Genomic DNA, 17,542 nt, shown 5'->3' with positions numbered 1-17,542 from the left:
CTTAACAGTAGCAAATGGTTTGTGACTGTTTTGAACACGTGTGAGCAGCATGCTCAACAAGAGGTCTCTGCTGAAGGAATCAGTGGTGAATGAGAGTTAGGAAGAAGTGTGACTGCTGTTTCTGAACATACTAATTTTTCATATTTTTACTCTGAAATTAAGATAAATAAGAGGCTTAATAGTAGTAATATGGTTAATATGGCTGTATGGATCATTTCTATGTGCTTTTTGCTAAGGGACAAATGGAGATTTGATTGAAATTTGTTTTTTGTTTTTTTAAGTTAATTTTTATTGGAGTATAGTTGATTTACAATGTTGTGTTAGTTTCAGGTGTCCAGCAAAGTGAATCAGTTATACATATACATATATCTACTCTTTTTTAGATTCTTTTCCCATATAGGTCATTACAGAGTATTGAGTAGAGTTCCCTGTGCTATATAGTAGGTCCTTATTAGTTATCTATTATATATAGTGTGTATATGTCAACCCCAATCTCCCAATTTATCCACCACCCCCCCTTTATGTTATTGTCACTTAAAATGGTGCTGAGTACTTTTATAGGAAGATTCTTCTATGGGCAACTTTGTTGACTATTGGAGAATAAAAGTCTCAAATCTTTTGCAGTATTATTAATAACAATATAAATATTGCTGGTAAAAGTCTGAGTACACATCATCTGGTACAAAAAACTGTAACTGACTCACTTTCTACTGAGATTCCTTGTTTCTCCAGGAGCAGAAACTTCATCTAAGACACCTCGGGGTCATTTCAGCCCTGATTTTCCTGAGATTGCATTGAGGTGCTGGGTTGCTTCTGTGGAGTCAAGTCTGTGCTGGGTGTGGAGGCTGAGGCAGGGTGGAGGACTTCGCCGGGCACTATTATCTCTCCAGCCTGACGTCTGCTGAGACGTCACTCTACCCAGATCACTGTCTATGGGCTATGCATTTGTCATCCCTGGTAGAGATATACCTCTCTCGTGGACACGGAAAGTGTTTCTAAACACAGTCCGCCATGGCATCAGTCATCTAAAGGACAGTAAACAAGAGAATAGAATGAGATGATAATCAACTCAAAGATGTACCCTGCTGGTACTGGGTCAAGAAGATAAGCAAGTGCAGTGATAACTAAGCTCAAGGTCACATGTGGGAGTGACCTTGTGTTTTTAAACTTTAGGGAAATATAATGATTAGATCAAAAAGTCAATTCAGTAGGGAGCAAGTCAGAGTAAAATAAGGAGGCAACATGAAAAAGAGTGGCTGGAGAAAAACTCCAAAAGAATGAATATTTATATCAGAGGCTCAAATATGTTTGCATCTGAGTGTTACCAATTGTAGCCTGAGAAAGGGAGGCAGGGATATTTTCTGGCCATTTGTGTTTATTCCCAAATTTAGGTTTCTGCAGCATAAGCATAAAAGTCCGCCACACGGAGAGCCAGGTGGTCACGTTTCCCTGGCCTCATTTCTCTCCGTGCATGGCCTCACAGCTTCACATCACGGTATGAAAATTGTTAAAGAGGAAAAGACGACAGAAGCCTAAATCACTTCTATTCAGTGTGAGAATAAAAGGTGTCTGCAATGCAAAAGGCTCTCCAGACACAGTACTTTGAGGTTACCGTTCTGTAATTTTGCTGAACTGAAAAAACATTCCTTTCCTTTGGTCTTAAAATTTACTCAACATTCACATTTTATTAGCAAGTACGCATAAACAAAAGTTTTTGATAAACACAGAAGTTATTTTGCCTCATTATATTGAATGACAAGTGAGACCTTACAGCTTCACGTCAAATCAGTGGAAAAACAATTATCTGTAAAAAGTATGTGCAAACACTTTTCTACAAAGCTAAAGATTCAAGGCAATGTGTCTGGAATGTGTTTCTCCCTTTAGGCTGCCTCCATTCCATGAAAGATCTGTCTCAATTTCCACTCTTCCCAGAGCCTCCTTTTGGTCTCTCTGCAAATCCATTCCTTCTGAATCTGCCTCCTTCCGACCCTGCAGATGGAAACCGTATGTTTCTCTGTTTAGGGAAGTGTGCCTAATCTTCTCAAGCAGCGATTTCTGGACACGTTTTATAATATCTTCGTGTATGGCTTCCTAATGCACCAAATACACTGTAATTTGCTTTTGGTTTGCTTTCAACACATTAATACATTTGTTGATTTTTTCTCGGCAAAATCTCTAAAATTAAGCAGAGAGCTGTGAATTAGATTTATTTTGGACAAGCAAAATTTTTTTATTATTTTCAGTAAGTACTTGTTGATCACCTACTATGCTACAGCCTTGAGGTACAAAGATAAAAGACATAACTCAAAGTGTACCATCATGTAGGCTTGGGTTGGCAGAAAACTGATGGAATCAATCCCATACAATGTAGGAAGGGCTGAAATGGAGAAACTACAGAAGCATAGAAGGAGACACATCCAGAAAAGTAAACTGACAAAAAAAGTTTAGCATTCCTTAAAAGGATAATTTTCATTTGTGAAGGAATGTATTCAAGTGTATAAAAGTGACATTAAATCATAAGTCTATCTTAAAATTTTATGGTTAACTGAAACATCTAAAATATTCAGAAAGTATCTAGCCTAATTATGTACTTATTGTGCACATGAAAGTAATAGCTTGCATATCACTTTGACATTAAATAAGTTAGAAAGCAATTTGTGTGTTTTGCTTTTTTAATGAAACCAAATAAAGGATGGAAAGAATCAGGAGGCCATGTCAAGGTGATAAAGCGAGAATTTGGAATTTCTGGGATGCCATGAAGAAACTAGGCCTCAAAGGGTGGTTCCTACATGTTGATAACTAATTGTCTTGAACAGATTTCCTGCCCAAAGTTACAAGGTCGGCAGGAATGTAGGGTAGGGAGGTAGGGATTTACTAAGGGACACAAAGGAACAGACATTGAGATAAGGGAAGAAAGTTGAGAGTAACTGGTTGTTTTAAATGCAAACAGCGTTCTTAGAAGCAACAACTCACTACATAAAATATGCAAGTAAGAAGAGAAAAGCAAGTGTAATCTAAAATAGAAGCCATGAAAAAAACCTTTGAGAAGCTTTTTAAATTTTATAAATGTGCCTCCTATTGTCAAAGCTCTCAAAAAGGTCAATTTTAATACCCAAATATTATTGGTAATATTTGTTATTCAAATAATAGTGAAAATATATGAGAAATAGCATTCCATAATCAAATCATGTAGTTTTCTTGTCTCCATATATTTTATTTTAGTACAAAGGATACTTTTCACTAAAAATGCAATTGGAGGAAGTGTAAGTCATTGTAAAGGAACAGAATATTTGAATCTAGAAAACCAAGGATTAAAAGGACTTGAGGGCTTCCCTGGTGGCGCAGTGGTTGACAGTCCGCCTGCCAATGCAGGGGACACGGGTTCGTGCCCCGGTCCGGGAAGATCCCACATGCCACGGAGCGGCTGGGCCCGTGAGCCATGGCCGCTGAGCCTGCGTGTCCGGAGCCTGTGCTCCGCAACGGGAGAGGCCACAACAGTGAGAGGCCCACGTACCGCAAAAAAAAAAAAAGGACTTGAAAACACACATCAATTTTTTATTGGTTATTGTCTACCAGAGGAGTAGAACTGGGGCTGCAGGATGAAGGGGACTTTGGATTTTACTCTGCACACTTCTGGATTGATTTGAATCTTTCACAACAGTAACATATTCTTGCAATAGTAGGTATTTAGAAAACAATAAACGAGGTTATTTTTAATGTTGTGAAGAGCAGTAAGACCAAAATTTAAAAGGCATTGGAAACTATTACTAAGATTTGAGAAACAAAATTAATTAAAAACAGTAACAGTAACTGGAACCGCATGTACCTTCCCAGGCAAGCAGGCGTCCCACCTTGTTCAACTTCAGAACACCAGCGACCTCTTGCGGCAAAGATGGATACATTTTAAATTTGTGTAACTGCCACAGAGGGTGATTGAGAAGGTTGCCTGATGAAATTCTGCTTCTTTTTCAGATTGAAATAGCGACAGCGATACCTTGGGGGAACAGAGAGCTCCGCACCCCGCCACCACAGCCAAAGGAGGCTGAAGAGGAAGAGGAAGAGGAGTCCACCCCCAGGCTGATTGATGGCTCTTCTCCACAGGAGCCTGAATTCCCTGGGGTTCTGGGCCCACACACCAATGAAGGTCAGGTCCATCAAAGCTGGATTGTAATGAAGTCCACTTGTTCATTCCTCAAAACTGACAAGCTCCAACTCTGCAGGGAGCCCCCATGACCCAAGGAGTAAACTTTGTTATAGGCTACGTTTGAAGCAGGAGATATACCTGTATTTTGTATTAAAATATAAAGCTGTTTCAATAATTCTGCTTTGGCATGATGGAAATGATCAAATAACCAAAGATTTGGGGTCCAAATACTTGTCTGGCATCATTACTCAGAAAGCTTTGTGGTGGAATGCATTTCTAGAACAAACGATACACTATCAGCAAGATCAGAATCCGTGTCTGAGAGATCAGGCCCCAGCAGTTCCAGATCAAGTGATGATGGATGATGATGATGATAATGATGATGGTGATGATAGTAATAATATTTTACATTGACTGAGCACATGCTTTCTGTGGGCCATAATGCTCAGCACTTGACATTATCTCGTTTGACTATTGCAACCTCCTTGTGAAGGTATTAGTATTAATTTTTTTCATTATTACCAAGGAAACTAGCTCAGAAAGCACAGGAACTTTCCAGAGATCACATAGCTATCAGGTTCACACACTGGGTTTGAAGCAAGCCTGTTCCGATTCTTGTCTGTGTACTTATTAGAAAACAGGCTTCTTTTCACTCAGTCCTGGGAAGCAGCAGGAAAAGGAAAAGAGAAGAAAGTATTTCATAACATCGGACTCCAGCTCGTAGGGCCTGAAGTTGATGTAAACCATGGCCTTTTATTTAGGTCATGAGAAGGAATTCCTGGTGCTGAACCTGATTCTATGATTTGTCGGTATTTCATGTTAGAATTTGTCAGTGTCAACCTTGGGGGCTGTTCAAGTGGACTCACACCAGAACACTTTTACACACACGGAGAATGGTGTTGTGAGGGGGTACAGAGTTCCCATTGCAAAGGTTTGGTTAGTATCAAGAGTCTCTGTACTAGAAATTCTGGAGATACAAGACTTACCTTAAAATGACTACTGTTTTCACAGATATTTCTGTCTAGTACAGAGAGACAGACATGTAAACCAACTTAGAGACAGTAATGTGTTATAGGTAATATAAGAAAAGTTTGTACAGAACACACTGAGAGAACAGAAGAGAGGAGAGGGCATTCAAATCCCAGCTTTGAGACTCTGCTAGATATACAGTCTTGAGCAAAGCATTCAATATTTTTTTGCCTTTGTTTCCTCATCTAAAAATTGGGATAATAAATAATAGATCTTACCTCATAGAGTTGTTGTAAGGATTAATTGAATGAAGTTAGTGCCTGGCCCACAGTAAACATCATAAATGTTAGTTTTTCTCAATACTCTATTCTTTTTTTTTTTTTTTTTTGCGGTACGCGAGCCTCTCACTGTTGTGGTCTCTCCCGTTGCGGAGCACAGGCTCCGGACGCGCAGGCTCAGCGGCCATGGCTCACGGGCCCAGCCGCTCCGCGGCATGTGGGATCTTCCCAGACCGGGGCACGAACCCGTGTCCGCTGCATCGGCAGGCGGACTCCCAACCACTGCGCCACCAGGGAAGCCCTCAATACTCTATTCTTGATAGAAGAGTATATCTTTTTTGTTTACTCTCAACAAACTTTTCAGTGTGCAATACAGTTGTTAACTATAGGCACTGTGTTATAAGCAAATGTCTAGAACTTAATTCATCTTACATAACTGAAACTTTATACCTGTTGAACAGCTGTCTCTTTCCCCCTCCTTCCAGTCCCTGGTAACCACCAATCTACCCTCTGCTTCGGTGAGTTTTTAACTGTTCACCAATAAGTAGTGTAAAAAAGTTGTCTTTTGTGAAACGCTGCCTATACGCCAGCCACTAAAGTGTTTTATGTACATTAGCTCTTTGAAGAGACACAACCATACTAAGTAAGTACTAGTTACTATTACCTTCGCTTTATAAATAGGAAAACTAAAATTCCAAAATACTATAAAAGTTGTCCAAGGTCATGGAAGTGGTACGTAGGGGCGCTGGCATGAAAACAGAGGCCACTAAGTCCTTTCTTTAATGAAGACACCATATTCTTTCCACATAGTCAACTTTCTATGAGGTAGCGGAACACGCTACAGATAGAACCGGGGAGATACACACACAGTGAGAAGGAAATGTACGTATCCAGCAGAAAGTCCTCAAAATACGGAAATTAAATATCTCTAGAACATTATTACTTTTAAGTAATTTCAGATCTTTCAAAAGTTGACTGATCTGGCATCATTACCTAATGAGCCAGGAACAACAGAAGAGCAGAATGTCCACTCTTTTTAAAAGCTTTAGTAAAACTTATGGCTCAATAATGTCAGTTTTGAAACAATATAAGAAAAATTATGACTTAAAAAAACTTTGTTTCTAAAGGAGTCTGAGAATAAGTAATGAAGTTAAAATTTTAATTCACATTTTACTTTCCAAAGAGGAAGCAGCTCTCAAAATTCTAAACTTTAAAATTAAATTTAAATCTTATAAATTTATCAAAGGCAAATAGTTTGGAAATATTTAAAACATTAAAAATCAAAATATTATTTGTTACTATGAATGTCAATTTCTAGAAATAGTGTTCTGAAGCCACATAAAGTAGGCTTGAGTTATGAGTGGAAAAAACTAGAATTAAGTAATAACTGGTGTGACTATATATAATTACTCTAAGTGATTATTAAACTAGCATGACCATGAATATATAGAAGAACAAAATGCTTTACTTTCTAAAAACTGTGATAAGTAGCAAATATTCCTTTACAGTGATTAGAAAAATTAGCAAGTATTAAATATTGCATAGCTCTCCCTTAAAATTTTTTCCTAGATTTACATTCCTAAAATAGTTTTCATTCCTGAAGTTGTTATTATAAGTGATTTTTTCTATTTAACAACAGTAATAAGACCTTAGTAGGTGCATTACTAGTTCTTGATCTCAAACCACGAATGGCTCCTTCAACGAAGGCAACCAAATGTCCCGATTTGCCTGGGAGTGAAGGGATCCCAAGACCGGGGGCTTCCAGTGCTAAAACTAGCAAAGTCTCAGATAAACGGGGATGAATGGACACTGAGCAATCCCAAGAAAGTCTTCCATCACTTTCTTCTTCTATCTCTCATGGCTAGTGCACTTTCCCCATCCATCTCACGTCTCAAATTTTTTCTCCTCCTCCCTAAATCCCTCAAACTCATCAGAGAGCTTAGCCTCCTCTTTCATAAAGAAAATGCAGTCTTCCGGTCAGCAGTTCCTTGGTCTTTCTGTTTGCAGACATATAATTTACCTACATCTACATCCATGCATCTCCTCCTGTTACAACAGAGGAACTGTCTGTCCTTCCACATGTGGGATGTAAATTCTTCCGATTGTGGTTTTTTTCCCCTACTACACCTATGATTTATTATCAGAATTTTGCACTCTTTTTCCAGTAACAGTGGTAGAATTACATTAAGTTAGTTCATAATTTTTCCAGGGTATGACTAGTGACCAGAAGCAACTAGGAAATCTGACAAATTATAGAACAAACTTTCTCTCAATGAACTAAATGATACATACAGGGATTGAGCTAGGAACCGTGGTTTCACAGATGCGTCCTTCACACCACAGATTTTAAATTAAACTGAAATCTTCATTCTTCCCATTGTGTTTTGAGTCCCATTTCCTGCTGCCCTCTCAGGATCCTTTTTACATTGTCTCTCTTCCTCTGGATTCTTTTCTTCAAATCTCTCCCACTTTAGTCCATTTCCTCATCATACACACCACAAATATGTCTTCTTATAGTTATCACCATCTTTCTTTCCTTTTTCTTTACAGTCAAACATCTCAGTAGCATTGTTTGTATGTGCTGTAACTATTTCCTCACCTCTAACTTCCTCCTTCAGTGGCTGTAATCCAGCCTCCAGCCTCATCACTCCACAGTGTTTACTGAAGTTTCCTATAATCCCCACAGTAACCAATCCAAGAGACATTTTTCAGTCCCTAACTGGCATCTCAGGAGGCTTAGATTATTTTCTATTCCCTATTCCTTCAAACTATCTCTCCACTTGGCCTCCGTAACATCGTCCATCCTATTGTCCTTCTTTTCTTCTGGCCATTGCTTCTCTATCTCCCTTGAAGCTCACTGGCCTCTACATGGCCAATAAACAGAGTGTGAAGGACGGGTAGGAGTGTGTATGTACGGGGGTGATAGAAAAAATTAGATTAATAAGTGGAGATATAATCCAGCCTGACAACTCTTTTGGATCTGTTGTCTTTTCTATCACTATTATCCTAGCCAAGCAACCATCATCTTTTATCCAGATAACTCATCTCCTCTCTGTCTACTGGCCCTCCCTCAGTCTTCCAGCTTACCTTCAATCAGCGTGACATCTTAACATGCAAATCTGATCATGTAATACCCCTGCCCATCCTTAGGATAAGGAACAAAACCTGTACCACAGCCTATAAGGCCCGTGTGTATTATGTCTTAAACACTGCAATGCTCCCTGTGCTGTAGCTACAGGGACCATCTTTTGGTTCCTCCCAAGTGAAGGGACTTGGCACCTGCTGCTTCCTCTGCCTGCATGCTCTTCCCTCTCACCTGCATAATCAAGTCTTGTTCTTCCTGCAGATTTCAACTCAATTATCACCTCCTCAGAAAACGATGATTCTCAGACTAAATCAAATTCCTGTAGTTTATGCTCCTATGATATTTCTTGACATTTACCACAGTCATCATTTTATTTATTTGTGTGATTAACATTCATCAAACATAGCAGATTATAAAACAGAACTGTCTCTTTGGCTCACCCCTGTTTCATCAGCTAGCACAGTGCCATTTACAAAGAAAAGATTTAATAAATGCACATTGAGTGAATTAATATTAATGATTATTACCCTATCTTTTTCTTGATTTTGTTTCAGTGGGTTGTTTAAATATTGAATGAAAGACCTAATAAAAATATTACATGTGATGTTTTAAATTTATAAAAACCACAATCTTAATGTTTACATTTGAAAATAGAATATCCAGTAAATATAAGAGCAACAACCATGCAATATTCACTAAGTAATTTAAAATAAAATTTTAAAGCATTACAAAGAATATACTAATTATTGGAGTAGCCTTAGTTGGTATATTTGACTTTAATATTCCATTTAAAGAAAACTATATGAGAAAATATTAAATATGCCAGAATAGTCTGTATGAGACTCGAATCTTGTTTAATAAATATTTGTAATCACATAATTTGTTAGAAGTTGCTTTTGTTGCTTACATATATTGTTTGCCTCTTTCTTTTAGACTTTCCAACCTGCCTTCTGTGTACTTGTATAAGTACCACTGTATACTGTGATGACCATGAACTTGATGCTATTCCTCCGCTGCCCAAGAACACTGCTTATTTCTATTCCCGCTTTAACAGAATTAAAAAGATCAACAGAAACGATTTTGCAAGCCTAAGTAAGGATGGTGGCACTAATATCCTTCTCTTCACAAACTTTTCCTAAAATGTTTGCACTGTGAAATGCTGGTACTGAAAATGAAACTTGAATATCAAAATATGACTCAAATCAATTATTTTTACGTTTGAAGGTTTGTTTTATGATAAGAAAAAATGATGATTAAAGGTTGTTATGAAACTATATAGTTGTTGATATTCTCCAACTATTTTCAACTAAAGAAAAATCACAAATAATTCTATTTTATAGGTTAAAGCTCATTATCATGTTGTAACAATAAGAGTAGAAAGTCATGGTCATATATTTACTAGGATCTGGCTTGTTTGAATAGACTTCCAGTAAAGCACAATTGCTTTATGATTGATGAATGCAAACCTAAATTCTGACTTTATAATTGTTGTCAACTTTGAAGAATTTTGGTACTTGTCTTCATTAAGTGTTTTAATCATTCGAAAGTTTCTTTTTAATGCCTTTGCATTTTAATGCTAATGCATCTATTACTATTAGAAAATACAACAATCTGCCATCAATGAGAAAAATGTTTTAAATAGAAAATCTAGACAAAGTTTATGAAGAATATAGGGAAAAGACCAGTTAAATATAATGAGTCAATTTCTTTGCTAAAGTTACACTTTCTTAAAAGAGCATAAATATGAATAGTATTTTGGGGAAACAATTACATTTTTATAAAGTTGTTAGAAATAATTGTTTCATTAATTGTCCATTGCTAATTAAGCTCATATTTATATTTGCTTGTATATGGGAAAATTTATATTCCTATTTTTATGTGAGCAAAACATATTCAAGAATATTTAACTACTTCCCTCATTTTTTTTTCCAGATGATCTAAGAAGGATTGATCTGACATCAAATTTAATATCTGAGATTGATGAAGATGCATTCAGAAAGCTGCCTCAACTCCGAGAGCTTGTCCTGCGTGACAACAAGATAAGGCAGCTCCCAGAATTGCCAACCACTTTAACATTTATTGATATTAGCAACAACAGACTTGGAAGGAAAGGAATAAAGCAAGAAGCATTTAAAGTGAGTTTTAAGTTTGAATATGAAAGACTTTCACCTTCCCATTCCCTTTGCTATCAATGACTAGCCTTTTTACTTCCACAAAGGGGTTCAATTTGATGAGACTTTTAACTCCCAAAATAAACTTTACAACACTATGTATCATGCTTTGGGGAAATACTGTGTTCTCGTACATTCTGAGGCTGCTCAAACACCAAGAACAGAAAGCAGAGCTGGAATAGGAAGTGTGTGGCTATCTGGAGCACCACTCCATAAATTGCACCTGGAAATGCTGTAAGCTGGATGAATTGTATTTACCAAAAACGCCACTTAACAAGAGTATCTTATGTGGTTAGAAGGACAACTACTTGTACAGAGTGTGGGTGGTGCCTTTGAGGGTAGAAACCTTCTAAATTATTTTGTAAGGAGAATGGATTCAGTTAATTATGCATTTTGTTTTTTAAGTGAAGGAAACAAGTTTGGGGTTAGAGTGACTTGCTTGGAATAACAGCACAGAATCTGAGAATAGTAACCAGATTGGCTTTCTTACCCACTCTTACTCCATTCAAGCTGCTCCTCTAAATATATGTTGAACAAATAAATGTAAACTACTGTTTGAAGGGACATCACATGACTTCCATGGAGGCTACAGGGGGTTATGTGGACCCGTTAGCACTGAGCAATGGTGGAAACCCTGTCTCTCCACTAGCCCTCCTGTGACACCACCCTGGTGGGCAAGGAAGTTAGGGCACCCCATTAGAGCCTGGCAAAGGTCGAAATCTAGTCTCTCCACTCAGATTTTGTTGGCATGGGTGGTAGTGAGTCACAGTTTGCCCTGTGATGTTTGGCTACAGTAGACCTGTTATTGTCTAAACTTATTCTGTCTTGCTAGGCTGCCCTTTACCTGGTACTTGGGCTGGAGCGAGCAGGATTTTGTTGGGGAGAACTTTTCATTTCTCCATTCCTGTAACATGAAGGAAATTCTTGCTATGTCTCACCAAAATCCTCAAAATCCTATTGCAGAGTGTCTTACGTGGGAAGTCGCTGCCTTGCTTAAATAGAGAAAGTTAGAGTGGGCAAAGAAAGCTTCTGCCTAGAGATTGAGAAACATACTTCATTTGCATAGAGAGATATTTGCTTGCTATCAATTCTTCCAAAACTCATTTGAATTGTCCAGTAACATAGAAAACTAATTTGCCTCAATTTTACAAAACAAGACCTGAACAGGCATGTATTATTTCACAAATAGTTTCACAGACGGGGAATTAAAAATACAACTGTAGCACCACTGATTTTTATTAAGACCCTACATTTGGAATGTTTACAGGATATGTATGATCTCCATCATCTCTACCTCTCTGATAACAACCTGGAACACATCCCTCTGCCACTCCCAGAAAATCTACGGGCACTTCACCTCCAGGTAGGCTTCTACTAGTAAGTTATCCCCAACACCTTCATGGAAAACAGAAGCAAACAGGTGAAGGTGGGATGCAAAAGCTGTTTATAATGGCATGTTGATACACTGTGACAATTTTTCTTTTTTTTTTTTCTCCTGTCTTTAATTCATTCTCTCTCTCAATCTGAGTACAAGGTAATTGTACATTCATGACTCTTATCTCTACTGATTTACTTCTGATAACTTTAGTCTTTATTTTCATTCTTTGCCAAGTCATAATGCATCTTTTTGACATACAAAGCTTCTTTAAAAAAAATAAGAGCTTCATCTGCTGAAGAAATGTGTAAAGATTAGAAATGGAAGAGAAAAAGAGGGAAAGAAAAATGTAATTTGATTTCTAGCTTTCAGGGGGAAAAAAATGTCCATTTTAGCTCTTGATTTTAGGTTCCATGTAACTGAGGAAAATTCAATCCTAGGGCATTCCTATCTGCTGAGAGATGACAGACTTCCATCTCTCTGGATTAAGAAAATGAAGTTTTTTCTAAACAAACATATTTGAAAGCTTGCATTATTTTAAATCCCTTTAAGCTACATTTTATCTCTGAAATAATGAGTGAAAACACATTTTCAAAATGTTATGATCTAATATTTTCTAAATATATTAAAAATATGATCAATTAAAACAAATGTTTTTGGTTATTGAAACAAAGAAAGATAAATTATTTATTTCAGATGAGTAACTTTTGTTCTACAGCTGTAATCAATGTAATAATTTCATCTGTGGAATAAATCTGTAGGGAAGACAACCATTATGCGCTCAAAGACACGATATCATGGTGTAATATTACAATCTTTTAGCAAAAAATAAAGTACAGACCATCACAAGAAGTGATTTTGCTACGGGAGAGCAAGTCTGATTCTTTTTTTCTCTGTGGATCCTGTAATTATTTACCTCTGTGAATTTTATTTTATTCCTATTTATATCTTTCCATACTTCTTTTTGATGTCTTTTTGTGAATATCTGTCTATGAGTCTTGTCTGAGTCTGTCACTTTTGAGAGTTTTTCTGGCTGTGTTAACTTCTTTAATGTGTATTCCCTTTCTGGTGCTCGTCCTATTTCTCTATGGCTCTCTCTTGGTCTCTCTTTTTCTGGGGGTGAATTTCTATAAATATGAGGATTTCTTGCCTTGTTTAGGCTTGGAAGAGGATTTTCAAGAGCATCCTCAGGGAAATTTTGGAACTTTTTTTCCAATTCTGAATTAAATTTTATTATTATTGTCTTTCATGATAGACTTCTACAGAGTAACCAGGTCTCTGATGTTATATTTAAACTGAATGTGCTTGTGTATACAATATAAGATTTTTTTGAAGTAATTGGCTTTACAGTCCCTATTCTAAGGTTTAGAAAGGCATTAAGTGAACCTTTTAAAATATTTCTCTTTCACAATCACCTCACCAATATCCAGTATAAAGCTGTTTTTAATTTAAATTATCTTCATTTTATATTCATTTTTAATGCTCATATAAAAATCTCCTTTTTTGATTCATTTGAAAAATGTTTTTCAACATATGGTATAGTAATTAAGAATGACAACTCTGGCAAAATCAGACTCCCTGGGCTGAAATTCTACTTGACACTATGTAATGATTGGACAAATATCTAAACCTCCCTGCATCTCAGTTTTAGTTTATAAAGTGGGTACTGCATTTACTGATACATGATAAGTATCACTTAAAGGTGAGGCATGATAATTATTAACAACGTCTATCTATTACCTAGCAAAGAAAATAGTACAGTGCATAGGCACTAAATCTGTATTATTCCTCATGGGCACTTTGTAATAATAGAGAGTCAATCTATCAGAAAGATGTAATGCTTATAAACACATGTGCACCTAACAACAGAGCCTCAGAATTTATAAAGACTACACTATCGGAATTACACGGGGAAAGAGACAATTCAACAATAATAATTGGATTCCTCAATACTCCACTTTTAATAGTGGATAGAACAACTAGCCATAAGATCAACAAAGAAACACAAGACTTGAGCAACATTATATACCAACTAGCCCTAACAGTCATCTATATAACATTCAACCCAACAACAGCAAATATACATTCTTCTCAAGTGACAAGGAACATCTCCAGGATATACAATATACGAAGCCACAAAACAGGCCTCAACAAACTGAAAAGAATTGAAATCATACAAAGTATTTTTCTGATTACAATGAAATTAAAATAAAAATCAACAACAAAGAAAACAGGAAATTCACAAATACGTAGGTATTAAACAACACCTTCATTATTAAGCCATGGATCAGAATAGAAATCTAATAAATTAGTTCATCAATATGACAGTTTATAAAATCAATATATAAATACTAATGTATATGTATATACTAGAAATGAAAAATCTGAAAATAAAATTAAGGAAACAAGCTTATTTATAATAGTCACAAAATAATAAATTACCTAAGAATAATATTAATAAAAGAATGCAAAATTTGTATACTGAAAACTACGACATATTGTTGAAATACTTCTGCACAGCAAAGGAAACAATTAACAGGGAGAAGAGATAACCTATGGAATGGGAGAAAATATTTGCAAATCATACATTTGAGAAGGGGTTAATATCTAAAATATATACAGAACTCAAACAACTCAATAGGAAAAAACAAATAAGCTAATTAAAATATTGGCAAAGGAGTTCATTAGACATTTCTCTAAAGAAAACATACAAATGGCCAATAAGTATGTGAAAAGGAGCTCAACAAGACCAATCATCAGGGAAATGCAAATCAAAACCACAAAGAGATGTCACCTCACACCTGTCAGAAGGGCTATTATCAAAAAGACCAAAGTTAAGTGTTGGCAAGGATGTGGAGAAAAGGTAACCTTTGTACGCTGTTGGTGGGAATGTAAGGTGATACAGATGTGGGAAACAGTGTGATGTTCCTTCAAAAAAAATTAAAAACAGAACTACCATATGATTCAACAATCCCACTTCTGGATATATGTCCAAGGGAAATGAAATAAGTATCTTCAAGTTATCTGCACTTCCATGTTCATGGTGTCACTTTTCACAATAGCCAAGATATGGAAACAACCTAAATGTCTGTCAGTGGATGAATGGATAAAGAAATTGTGGTCTATGTATACAATGGAATATTATTAAGCCTGAGAAAAGAAGGAAATCCTGCCATTTGCAATAACATGGATGAGCCTGGAGAAATAAGTGAAATAAGTCAGCTATAGAAAGAAAAATATATGATCTCTCCCATGTGTAAAATCTAAAAAAGTCAAGCTCATAGAATGGTGGTTACCAGGGACTGGGGGGTGGGGGATATAGGGAGACGTTGGTCAAAGGGTATAAAGTTTTAGTTATTCACCATAAATAAGTTCCGGAGGTGTACCATACAGCATGGTGACTGTAGTTAATAACACTATACTGTATACTTGAAATTTGTTGAGAGTAGATCTCTAGTGTTCTCACCAGACACATACACAAAAGGTAACTATGTAAGGTGATGGAAATGTTAATTAGCTTGATTGTGGTAATCATTTCACAATGTATACATACATCAAAACATAATGCTGTACACCTTAAATTCTACAGTTTTATTTGCCAAAGATACCTCAATAAACCTGGGGGGAAAGAAAGCTAAATAAAGGAAAGATATCCCCATATTCATGGTTTGGAAGTCTTAATATTAAGATGGAAATACCCCCCAAATTGATCTACAAATATTTTATATAGAAACTCACAAGTAATGTATTAAATTATTTGAACTAATAAATGAGTTCAGCAATATGGAAGGTTATAAAATCAACATAAAATATCAATTGTATTTCTATGCTAGCAATGAACTAAACCACAATGGGATACCACTTTACACCCACTTGGTTGGCTAAAATAAAATAGACAGGCAATTGCAAGTGTTGCTTAGGATGCAGAGAAAAATGGAACCCTCATACATTGCTGGTAGAGGTGTAAAAGAGTGCAGCTATTTTAAAAAGCAATTTAATACTTCCTCAGAATATGAAACATAGAGTTATCATATCACACAGCAATTCAACTCTTACGTACATATGCAAGAGAACTGAAAACATATGCCACACAAAATTTGTACACAAATGTTCATAGAAGCATTATGCATGAGAGCCAAAAAGTGGAAACAATCCAAATTCCCATTATCTGATAAATGGATAAACAAAAATGTGGCATATCTATAGAGCAGAATATTATTGAGCGATAAAAGAAAAAGTACTGATACATGCTGCAGCATGTATGAATCTTGAAAATACAATTCTGAGAGGAAGAACCCAGTCACAAAAGATGATATATTGTTTGATTCCCTTTGTGAAATGTCTAGAATAGGAAAATCCACAGAAACAGAAGGTAGTATAGAAGTTGTCAGGGGCTAGAGGTTGGGGAAAATGGGGAGTTATTTCTAATATCTATGGGGTTTCTTTGGGGGATGTTTAAAATGCTCTGAAATTAAACTGTTGTGGTCCTTATACAAGTCTGTGACTATACTGAAAACCACTGAACTGTACACTTAAAATGGGCAAATTTTATGGTATGTGAAATGTACTCAATAAAGCTATTTTTAAAAATCTAGGGCTTCCCTGGTGGCGTAGTGGTTGACAGTCCGCCTGCCAATGCAGGGGACACGGGTTCGTGCCCCGGTCTGGGAAGATCCCACATGCCGCGGAGCGGCTGGGCCCGTGAGCCATGGCCGCTGAGCCTGCGCGTCCGGAGCCTGTGCTCCGCAACGGGAGAGGCCACAACAGTGAGGCCTGCGTACGGCAAAAAAAAAAAAAAAAATCTAGTTCTGGGCCCTGCCCAGATCTATATCTTCCTGACATTTTCTCACTCTCTCCCTCACTTCACTTCAGCCATGTTGACTTTTTTTCCCATTCTTAAACTTTCCATACTAATTACTCAGAATTGGAACTTGGTGTTCTCTCTTCCTGGGATATTCTTGCCTCAGCTCTTTCCATGCCCATGTCTCCTTGTCACTCCATGCTCAGCTCCACTGTTGCCTCTTAAGATAACTTGTCACAGTCACCATCCTTTCTTCTGAGTTCACATCGTTTTTGGAAATAACTTGTTTTCTTTAAATTTGTTTTTTTCACCTCCTTATTGTATATTCCCATTACTGAAGTACAAGCTCCGCACTTGTGTATTATGTTAAGTGATTTATCCCCACTGTTTAGGAAGTGCTTGATGTATAATAATCACATAACGTGCATTTTTGGATGAGAGAAGGAATGAAAGGGTAAAAACAGGGGTGAAGCAAAATGCACTATATTATTAATCAATACTAAGAATATGTTATATCATGTCTAATCATTTATTTTAATCTTTTTTAGAATAACAACATTCTGGAGATGCGTGAAGATACCTTCTGCAATATTAAAAATTTGACTTATATTCGTAAGGCATTAGAGGATATTCGATTGGATGGAAACCCTATCAATCTCAGCAAAACTCCTCAAGCCTACATATGCCTACCTCGTTTGCCTATTGGGAATCTTGTCTAA

At 36.6% G+C, this 17,542-nt stretch overlaps 1 protein-coding gene across 1 annotated transcript in view; it reads left to right on the top strand.

Annotated features, from left to right (window-relative positions):
• The window catches only part of EPYC (epiphycan), a gene marked incomplete at both ends in the record, with an annotated part of 34,866 nt that extends 17,324 nt beyond the window's left edge, over nucleotides 1-17,542 (top strand). Inside the window, 5 exons of the mRNA XM_079714190.1 lie at nucleotides 3,973-4,144; nucleotides 9,410-9,568; nucleotides 10,409-10,611; nucleotides 11,915-12,010; nucleotides 17,372-17,542. Of these exons, the coding sequence (XP_079570316.1) occupies nucleotides 3,973-4,144; nucleotides 9,410-9,568; nucleotides 10,409-10,611; nucleotides 11,915-12,010; nucleotides 17,372-17,542 (801 nt within the window). The remainder of the gene's footprint in view (nucleotides 1-3,972; nucleotides 4,145-9,409; nucleotides 9,569-10,408; nucleotides 10,612-11,914; nucleotides 12,011-17,371) is intronic.

The sequence above is a fragment of the Hyperoodon ampullatus genome (genome assembly GCF_949752795.1).
Source record: "Hyperoodon ampullatus genome assembly, chromosome: 11".
Lineage (NCBI taxonomy): Eukaryota > Metazoa > Chordata > Mammalia > Artiodactyla > Ziphiidae > Hyperoodon > Hyperoodon ampullatus.
Note: the sequence above shows the minus strand (reverse complement) of the source record. Positions and strands in the feature narration are given on the sequence as shown.